The 10,814-nt window shown below is 42.1% G+C and overlaps 1 protein-coding gene across 1 annotated transcript in view; it reads right to left on the bottom strand.

The window, feature by feature from the left end:
- Nucleotides 1–8,227: 8,227 nt before the first annotated feature.
- Nucleotides 8,228–10,814, bottom strand: part of IQGAP2 (IQ motif containing GTPase activating protein 2) — a 267,241-nt gene continuing 264,654 nt past the window's right edge. Inside the window, exon 36 of the mRNA XM_036020440.1 lies at nucleotides 8,228–8,456. Within this exon, the coding sequence (XP_035876333.1) occupies nucleotides 8,343–8,456 (114 nt within the window). The 3' untranslated portion in view covers nucleotides 8,228–8,342. The remainder of the gene's footprint in view (nucleotides 8,457–10,814) is intronic.

The raw sequence follows: 10,814 nt of genomic DNA, 5'->3' as shown, positions 1-10,814 counted from the left end.
CTAAGGTTTAAAAGGATTTTTTTTCTTAGTTATCAGAACAGAATGTACCTCCAATGACAAAAAGGGGGCCGCTGAAATGATGAAACTCCTAACTAGATTAAAGTGTCATTTAGACGGGGGCTGAGATACAACGAGCAAGAAGGGAGAGTGGTACAGAATGAGGCATTTCTTCCTCAATTTATTGTTTTCTAAGAGATTAGAAAGCAGTGGTCTGCTCCTTGAATGGCCACCAAAAGTTAAACCTACCTTCAAAATCAGAGGCTTTAAATTTTATCGCATACAAGTGCCAATTCCTGGACCCCAACCTGGACCTATGAAATCAGATTCTACACTTTGGACAAGCACCACCCCATCCCACTGCCCCGACCCCCACCCCATGGTGCTGTCTGATGCTGGACTGAAGTTTAGAGACACATTATTCTCAGGCAGTTGTTCTCCAGCTTAAGCATGGGTCAGAATCATCTGGAAGGCTTCTTAATCCACAGTGCTCGGCCCCAATGCCAGAGTCTCCGATTCTGTAGGTGCAGGGTTGGCTCGAAAATTTGCATTTCTAACTTGTTCCCAGGTGATGCAGGTTGGTAATGTGTGAGAGGGACATGCTTTGAAAACTACTTGGAAAGGTAAAAGGAATTGAATAGGATTTCATATAGTTTGTGTGACTCTCTTTAAATTACATAATATTTCTAGTACAGAAGAGAAAAGAGCCTAATATCTCACGCAGGGGCCTACAACCCAGCACTAGCGTACAAAGACAAATATAACATACACATCTTATACCAGTTAAGCCTTTTTGTACTCCTCTCTGACTCCTTTCCTTTTATTGCCCAGAGTAACTTTCTCTCCATGTTTTGTACTTTTAGTATATTTGTGTTTCATACATATATATATATAGCTTAGTGTGCTTTAAATATTTACACAAAGAGTAACACGCTCTAGGGGTGCTTCTGCAGTTTGCATTTTTCTAGATTTACCTGTTTGTTATATGAATATTAAATTCTTTTAAATGTCTTTATAGTATTCTCTGTGTTTTATACCACAGAGGCTGTTTTATTCTTATAGCTTTTAAAGTTATCTCTCTTATCCGCAGTTTAGTCCCCATTTTTGTACCTAACATAGTGTATGTTGGCTCTTTTCCCTTGATTACTGTATTTTTCAGACTATAAGACGCACCTAGGTTTTAAAGGAGGAAAATAGGAAAAGATATTTTGAAGCAAAAAATGTGGTAAAATATTTAATAACATAAATAACATAATATTTCACCAATGTAAATGTAAACAGAACTCAACAGCAGCATTAATAACCATTATTCCTCCCAAATTTGGAGGGTGGGGGAGTACATCTTATAGTCCGAAAAATACAATAGTCTGGTCAGAGGTTGAAAAATGACCATTTTCCAACATTTATCTTTTTATTTTGTTGCTTTTATTGTTTCTTTTCAATGTCATTAATTTTCATACAGGCTTTTTGTTATTTCTCTTTCTGCTTCCTTTGGAGTTGCCCTTTATTCTGTCAACCTTTTGAACTGATAGTTTAGCTTATCAATTTTCACTCTTCCCTCAAATGGCCACTTTAGCGGCATTTCGCCAGTTTGGATGCACACGCACACATGATTCTGGTCGAAATATTTTGTTAATCTCATTATATATTCTTCAATCCATAAATTATTGACAGTTTTGACTGGCTCCTTGTGACTGATTTGTAATTTTCTGTTATGATCTCTTGGTGTTCTTTTTTTTCCTGTGTTTTCCTCAGATTCTACAGAGCTCTTACATTTGTATGCTCTGTAGAGTTTCTTGAAAAAGCTATCACTCTCTCGACTTCATTTTGTTCCATGTCACCCTCACAAAAACCTCTTTGTTGCCAGTTTTAGAGCAAATCTGTGTGGCTTCCCCAGTGCAGACAGGCTGCCTAACCCAAGATGGTTCGCCTCACATGTCGGTCGATATTCCTCAGAAACAAAATCTCAGCAATGCAGCACCTTTTGTATTGGGACCTAGTATGCAGTTTTCATTTTCTCTGTTTGAACTTGACTGGCACTAAATAATATGAATCATTAGCCACCCTCTCATAGTGTTTGTGGTATTTAGTAGTGTTTCTGAACGGATATGACATCCAAATGGTGAAAGTTTTAACTCTAAGATGATATGAAAGCAGTTTCTTTTAAACACCTAGAGGACCTACCTGTTTCAGCTAGTCCGGTCACCATTCCTCTATTCCCAATCCTGCGAAGACGACAGTATAACCCAACAACCTGCCTAGTCATTTCCTTCTGGGAGCTGGTAGTAGTGGTACCAGGGCTGAAATGAAATGGAATCAGGTTGTATTCAAAGTGGCCGTGAGATACTCCAGATTCTGTGCAGCTATCTTCACAGCTGTTTTTCCAGCCAACAGTAGTTCTGTAATGAAGTTACAAGCTACCCAGGAGGAGAATAATTTATGCCTTTTAAATATTTAAAAAATATGTTTTATTTATTGATTTTAGAGAGAGAAAGGAGAGAGAAAGAAACACCGATTTGTTGTTCCACTTATTTATGCATTCATTGGTTGCTTCTTGTATGCGTCCTGACTGGAGATTGGACCTGCAACCTCAGTGTATTGGGATGATGCTCTAGCTAAACGAGCTACTCCACCACGCCTGTTTCTGCCTTTTGCTGTTACAACACTGCATTGATATTTTGGGTTTAGAAGTAAAGTTAATCTCATAATGGGCCAACAACAGTATTCCCTCTACTTACATACTACGGCTAGAACAGCAGACTATCCGTATGGTTGGAGTGCTAAGTAAAGGTCAAATTCAAAAACTTTTGAGTTACATAGGGTGAACTTGATCTCTTTTATTTCTCATATCTGCTCATTTTCCTTTTGTATTAGTAAGGGTTCTCCAGAGAAACAGAACCAATAGGTTAGAGAGATATATATCAGGAGATTTACTACAGGAATTGGCTCACGTGGTAATGGAGGCTGAGAAGTCCCACAATGTGCTGTTTGCTGGTGGAGAACGAGAAAGCTGGTGGTGTGATTCAGTGTGAGTCCACAGCCCTGAAAACCAGGGTTGCTGATGGTGCTCCAATGTCCAGGGGCAGGAGAGGGTGATGTCCCGGCTCAAAAAGAGAGAGAATTGGCCCCCCCTGCACATTTTCATTCTGTTTGGGTTGTCAGTAGGTTAGATGATCCCTGCCCTCCTCCGTAAAGCTGATATCTCTACGCCCTCCACAGATTCAAATGCTAATCTTTTCTGGAAACATCCTCACAGACACACCCAGAAATGACGTTTTACCAGCTATCTGGGCATCCCTTAGCCTGCTCAAGTTGCCACAGAAAATTAACCACCACACCTTCCAATGGATTTTAGCAACAGACTTTGTACTCTAAGGAAAACAACAGTGAGACCACCTAAAAACCCCATATAAGCTATATCATTCGGAGATGGAGTTGAGACCATACTCATTGTTAAACTGAGATAATCAGTAACTGCCTCATTCACACCAGGGCCAACCTAAGGCAATAATAGGACTCCTGAGAGGCAGTGGGGTGGCAAGGTCTGTCTCTTCTCAACCTGCCTCAGGGACTCCAGGTCTTCGCTTTACAAGGCGCTGTTGAGGCTCCGGTCTCACTGCAGTGACTGAAACACTTTCTGTCCTCTGGGGCACAGAGGCAACTCAAGAGTGCTTTATGTTAACCTGTTGTGAAGCCCTGGTTTCAGTAACAGAGGCAATAGATTTTTCAAAGCACTGATCAGCAGGAAGACTGTCCAATGCTCACTAGAATCTCTCAAAATATAGACCACTTTCAGCAGGCAGAACTCTTTGGTTTGCTTCTTGGGATGTTTGAGGAGTACCACAAATCCCTACTTAACCACAGTCCAAGTCATACAGCTTCCATTCTAAGCACCACTAGTCAGCTCACAACCGCACATGCATACACACACACACACACACATAATTATGGTTCTGGTCTATCAGTGACACAGGAGAGAAGTGTCATGTCAGACAATGATCACACTGAGTTGGTCTCTTTCTTCACCACAAACTTCCAGAATATTCAAGTATGGACAGGTGTCCCCTCTCTTGAAAACCACTAGAGCATGTCCTTTGTGACTAGTGAGAGTGTGGTAGGCAGTTAGACAGATGTGAGCAGAGCGAGGATGATGGGCCAAGTACAGAGAGTCACCAGGGCAGAAAGCCCGGGATGCCTAGCAACAGGCAAGGCTGGGAAAACAAGGAGCTCACCCCCAGGTAACCTTGCCTTACCTAGCATTTCGATGGTTTCTGTTCAGACCCTCCCCTGACCTCTCCTCCCCTGGCCTGTTGCTTGTCATGTGGGTTAGAGCCCCTTAGAAGAGGAATGAACAAGGCGGGTGGAGAATAGAAGTTAAGCATTGAGCCCCCAGGACAGTGAGGTTCTGATGTGTATCAAAGCATCACATACGTCCAGGCCTTAGTTGTGTTTCAGCTCCAGGCCCAGAAAAGCAGCGAAATCAGACCAGCCAGGCATGGCTGGCATCAGGACCAGCTGTGTTGATTAATGTCTCCCTGCCGTGGTGCCGATCAGTCAGTAGAGACCATGACCCTGAAAAGGCACACCTGAAAGCTGATAAATATTTTATTGGGATCCTCCCCTGGGACCCACAGATAATCTCGAGACAGAGGACCCAGTGCCGCTCTCTTTATGGAGCACGCCAGTGCCTTTCCCCGCCCCCTCCCCCCAGTCGGGTTTTCCTTGTCTGCCTCTCTCTCTCTCCTAAGCCCCAAAGGCTTTTTTTTTCCCTCTGTGACTTGTTTCCTGAGCACATTTCTTCTACCACCCACTTCTTCTACCTCTGTGACTTTCTACATAAACTTTCTCTTACAGTGTGAGTCTTGGCTCTGAATTCTTCTTCAGCCAGAACTCAAGTACAGAGCACCAGACCTCGCCGGTCTGGCTCCTGCTGCCAGCTTTGCCACCAACCAGGGGAGCTGAGTTTGCTACCCCAATATGCCTTTTGGGATATTGATTATTTCAAGCTGGTTATTTTTAAGAAACAAAAGACTTGAAGAAACTTTGACTCTCCCCCTTACCTGTCTAAAGAAATTGAGATTAAAAAAACCTCTTGAAGGCAGGGAGCTATGACTTTAGCATAATGTGAACTAAGTGGTGCAGACTGGAAGAAATTAGCAATTGCTTGATAGACTCCCCCTCCATGTCCCACTGGGTGGCTTCTGGCAAGAATTTGTTTACCAAATATTTGCTCTTTTTCATCTCTGAGTCGTCTGGGACTTTCTCTTTGAAGTCCCAGGCTCCTGCCTCCCTTCTCCTTAGTGACATACCCATATAAGCCTCAGCTGCCCAACTTGCCCTGGGATCCCATATTCTAGGGGAAACCCCAAAGGAAGATTATTCTTCCTCCCTCACAGTAGCTAGAGAGCTCCTTAAGTCTGTGTTGCCTTTTTACATTCCAGGTGCTAGAAAGTGGAGTTCAGGGGAACATGGACTCTCTCAACCTTCCAGATCAAAGACCATTTTTGCAATAGTGGAAACATGATCAAACATATCAAAATACTGGAGTAAGCTATGTAAAAATCAAATTACTGTTTTAATTGCTAAGTATTTTTTTAAAACCCTTTTTTTTCTTCTTCCTCCTAAATAAGACAAGCTAAGAGCCCTGGGGAGGAAGCTGGTGAAGGATAGCAGAATGTGCCACCCCAAACGATGCCTCTTAGGAAAGTCTTATATTTTGAGCTTATTATTCTGAGAAACTGCAAATACAGGAGACGCTCTGAGAACAAAGAAGTTACCCTTTGGAAGGGAAATTTACCTTGGAAAGGGGGCCTCTCCCAGGAAGAGGTCAGAGATCACTTTTTCACCTGTGAGACCTCACTACTGCAGGGCAAACTTCATTTCTTGTTCCCACCTTCCAGCCAACTGCTCCTACTCCTTTCCCCGCAGGTAGTCGATGATAGTGCTTTAGGTGGTGCATGGGGCAGTTTCACTATTGTTCTGGGTATCGCCGATGTATACACAGGGCAGACCTGTTAACACATTTCTATTTGTTTTCCTGCTGTTAATCTTTTTTTTTTTTTAATGAGGGGTTTCAGCCTAGAACTTAGAAGGGTAGAGGGACAATTATTTTTCCTCCCCTACAATGATCAGGAGACTCAGCTCAGGGTTAGCAGGTGCAACTTTCCCCTGGGTTGGGAAGCCGTTCTGTCCTCCTGAGAGAGGCAGAGGTCTTGGCTCCAACAGTCCCTACACCCATACCTCCACTGGCCTCTTGTTCATGCTTCTTCACGTGCTTCCTTCTCTGGGTCACCCATTCGTTCCTGTCCCCTAAACATCTCAATCAAGAGCCATTGGTAATATCTTCAACAATAACCTCACTGTGTGGGCCAACAGAGAGAAAACAGTCACAGCTTTCTTTAAGCTCGCTGGCAATACTCAAAGATCTTTATTCACACAAGTGACACTCAAGCATTTCACTCTGTTGGAATAAGTCAACAAGCCTTTAGAGATGCTATGAAAGGTTAGCTTTTGCCTCCGAATAGCTTTCCCTAATTTTGGCTCTTCCCATACATGTCCACACTAAGTCTTACCTGGAGGCTGAAGAAGGAAGCTTAACCCACCTCCTACTGCCCCTGGCTCCTGACCCTCACCTAATGCTGGCTGTAGGGGTAAAGTTTATTGTCAAGGTGAAATGTAACTGTTTGATTCCTTTTACAGAAATCTGTATTAAGGTTAATGCAACAACAACAACAACAACAATCCACATCCATGAATTGTAGAGACAATGAGTCTTGTTTCCAGGCATTTACCACTTTGTCAAAAATATGTATAGCCTGAAACAGTCACTTAAGTAGCAGATTCTACTTTTTGAAGTTTGAATTTCTAAATTCTACAGGCCTAACAAGTACGTTTATGCCAAATGTGCAAAAGTTAACCCACTTTCTCAACCTGCGGTGATGATGCCAGTGAGACACAAAGCCTGTTGAATGAGTGAACAGAACACAAAGGGTCAGGGCTCCAGCCTGACCATCTGAATGACTTGTGGGCAGACTGCTGAGCCGTCCCCAGGAACCACTCTCCCTTTCTTTTAATAATAGAACCACTGCCCTCTCTGCCCCAGGCTTTAACCAGGGACATGGCTGCCTAGTTTGGGTCTGTATTTCCCAGCTGCTCTTGAAGCTAGCTGTGGCCAGTGACTAAGTTTTGTTTGGTCAATGAGATTTAAGCTGAAGTGACATGTATGACTCAAAACACTTGCCCTGGACTGCTTTCCCTCCTCCTGCTGGCCAGGAATCGGTGACACGGACAGAGCTGGATCCCTGGGTAACTTTGTGGGCCTGCTCATTTACCTGCTCAGCTAGTGAATTTGAGAAAAACTTCCATCTGTTTTAGCCACAGGGTTTTGAATCTCTTGGTCATAGCCGCCGCCTCTGTACCCTACCGGTATATTATTTCTTTCCCTGCTGAGCCTCTACCCGTAACCTTCTCTACTAAATGGTTTGGATTTATGAAAAAACTAAAAAGCCAAATTAATGTAATTCAGTAACATTTATTTTACATGAAACAATTTTCAAAGAATACATTTAAAAACCATCAAGAATACTGATTTTATTGCATTACAAAAATTGAGAGGCACAATTGAAGTATTTGAATGCATGGTGGGGGGGGGGGGGGGCCTAGGGTCGAAATGCTGGTCGCTCTTCAGTCGCTCCGAGGCTCTGGGGACGAGAGTCTTTACCGTGAGGCGCTAGTGCACTTCGCTCAGTGGGAATAAGTCACATAAAATATATACTTTTATACAGAAAGTGTTATTGTATTGTCACTTTCAATTACTTATAAAAACTTCATTTTAAATTGCACAAAAGTTCTCTTTAAAATGGATAACTCCCAGAAGGCAGGGCTTAGGACTAAGTGTCTGTCTAAATAATTCAAATAATTAGGTTTCCATTTCTCCACAGATTAAAAAAAAAATCTATGAAGAATTACATTATTCAAGTGGGACAATTAAAACTTTTTTTTCATAGGAAAATAGGTTTACACATTTGTCCCTAGTCAGCTAAATTCATTTTCTCCCTACTTTAAAACAAATCACAGAATGTTCGAAGCTTTAAATCAGAGTACCTATTCCACAGTACAATGTGGAAATGTTTACATTAATTCATTTTGTGCATCATTCTACTATAATATCAAATTATCAAAAAGGCACAATGGGTACATTCTTCGGAACAGTTTTGGTCTTTTTTTTTAAAAAAAAAATCACACGTTTATAAGCAGTGATTTCAATCATGTTTAAAACAAAAATAGGAAACAGATTCATGCCCCGATCCAGGTGTCACCGAGTCCATGAAATTTCTGCAGGCGCTTCACTTCCCATAGAACTTTTTGTTCAGCAGGTATATGAGAAGATTTACATTCACTTTAACCTTATCGAACATTTTCATTACCGCTATTCCTTCATACTGCATCTCAAGTAAATCCTGAAATTGTAAGGAACATCATTAAATCTCCAACTTGACATTTAGCACATTTAAGAAACATCCCAGAAAAACCTGTTGACAAAAATTAGATTCAAGTGACCTAATGATGTAAGTGGGGGTTCTCACACTTTAATGTGTCTCAGAATCATCCGGCTAGACACACAGGCTGGCCTGCTGGGCCCCACACCCAGCAATTTCTGGTGTTGTAGCTTGGGGTTGGCGGGGAGGGGGCCCAAATTTGCATTTTCACCAGTGCCTATATGATGATAAGATTGTCAGTGTGGGTGCCCTGCTTTGAGAATCAAATAGATTTTTTAGAATTGATAAAGACCATTGAAAGAAAACCATGGTGATTTCAGTTAATTCAGATATATAATTACAATTTTAACTCTGATTTGAAAAATTCAAAACAAGTGTCCCAGCAAGATGGGATCTATCCTTTAGAGCAACAGTGTTTTCTAAAGTGAAGTGAACAAGACAGTTTGATGTGGAGTGAGAAGAACATTAGAAGTATTTATTTCAGTTTTTTCTCACTTTTCAAACATTGACATTTTGATTCTGTTTTACAGAGTGCATTCTGGGTATAGTGATGGGCGCACGTACACTTTATAAATAAGCACGCACAGACAGGGAAGGTGGTCGTGCCCGTCCCTGATGGAGATGTGGGGCTGAAGTTTGGAGAGCCGCTGCTCAATGCAGCTACTTCTGCTCCCGGGCCGAGAACAAGCCCCATCCCGAAGTCAGACTACCATTCTGTGTTTCACTGCCACCACGTGACAGAGAAGATAAACTCACCTGCTAAAAATTCATAACTGGGTCATGCAAGCCTCATGCAGGAGACTGAACAGCAGCATTTCATGCTAACACAGGGTAGGAGCCCTTTCCCGAACAGAAGGTATTCCTGAACTGCCCTAGACTAACACCCAGGTCTCATTTTTTTGTTTACAGCTTTGGAAACTTCTTGGTTTTCTTAGTGATAATGCCTTATGTTTGTATTAAGCAAGGCCACCTGCAGAAATTGGAGTCATTTTTGAGAGAACTTGACTCTTGCTAGCTTCTTCCTCTACTTCCTCAATTACCTCCAGCTGCACTCAACTAAACCCTTACATTATTTAGATAGGCTTCTGGGGCAGAAATTCCATAGGGAATTGAAGTTCTTTCATCAAGAATGCTTTTACCTATTACAGTGTAATGGAGACTCACTTTTCCTTTGGGGAAGGCAATGTCTGTTAATCCAAGCCTCTTGGAAAAGACACCAATATCGTTAAGCTGAGAAAGAATGGTTTGTGCAGGGGAATTAGCTGGGACCCCAACGTGGGGAGCAGAGAAAATATTGGGTTGGCCAAAAAGTCTGTTTAGTTTTTGTAAAATAAAAGACATGTTTTTTATTTTCACCAATAATGTTATTGATTTGGGTATTTTGAGTATGCCCGCTGTCTCCTGCTATTGGCTTCTAGTGGGTAGAGGCCAGGGGTACCGCTAAACATCTTCCAACACGTAAGACAGGCCCACAACAAAGACTTATTTGACTAAAATGTCAATAGTGCCAGGGAACTTCGCAAACCACTTTTGACACATTTGATTGGTCACAGCACCTTCTCCCTACACTGAACAAATCTTTTGCATTTCAGTTTTTACCTTTCTTGAAATAATAAAGCATAATATGCTGAAAACGTTGCATATTTTTTCCATTTTGAATATTAAAACAGCTGCACAAAAATTTACCAATTTTGTCAAGTTTTTTGAGAATGCACACTGATATGACAGCTGTCACAATATAGTCTAACAAAATTGTTTCGAATGAAGTTAAAGACAGCTAAGCTGTATCAGAGCTATCATATAGAAAAAACTAAAGGAACCTTTAGGCGAACCCAATATAATCACATTGGTGATTGGAAGACCAGATTTCAGTCTTAGCTCATCATCTGCTATCTTGTGGTGTCTGCAATATCACATAACCTCTTTGAAGTTCTACCTCTTTGTGTGCACATTGAGGATAACACCGTTATCCCTCATAGGAATGTTACTGGGCTTATGAGAGCAGGGTGTCTGCAAACCCTTGGTAAGTCACCCTTGTCTTGTCAGGATCCACCGGAACCTGCGAGAGCAGCAGCGGAGCAGAGCAACAAAGAACACAGACTCCAGCTGTCCCTTCCATACCCAGCTCTCCAAACCTCAGTTCCTCAGCTGGGTGGGGGCGAACGCCAACCCTGCAGCCCCCAGTGAGCACGGGCCATTATTCGGATAAGCAGAACACCTTCACGTACGTCACACCCTCCTGTTATGTACAGGGCCTTCAGCTACAGGACATAATTAGGATATAATCCTTAGGAACTAAGAGAAGAATGGAAGGAAGAA

This window comes from Phyllostomus discolor, chromosome 3, assembly GCF_004126475.2.
Source record: "Phyllostomus discolor isolate MPI-MPIP mPhyDis1 chromosome 3, mPhyDis1.pri.v3, whole genome shotgun sequence".
Lineage (NCBI taxonomy): Eukaryota > Metazoa > Chordata > Mammalia > Chiroptera > Phyllostomidae > Phyllostomus > Phyllostomus discolor.
This window is presented reverse-complemented; position numbering and strand designations above follow the sequence as displayed.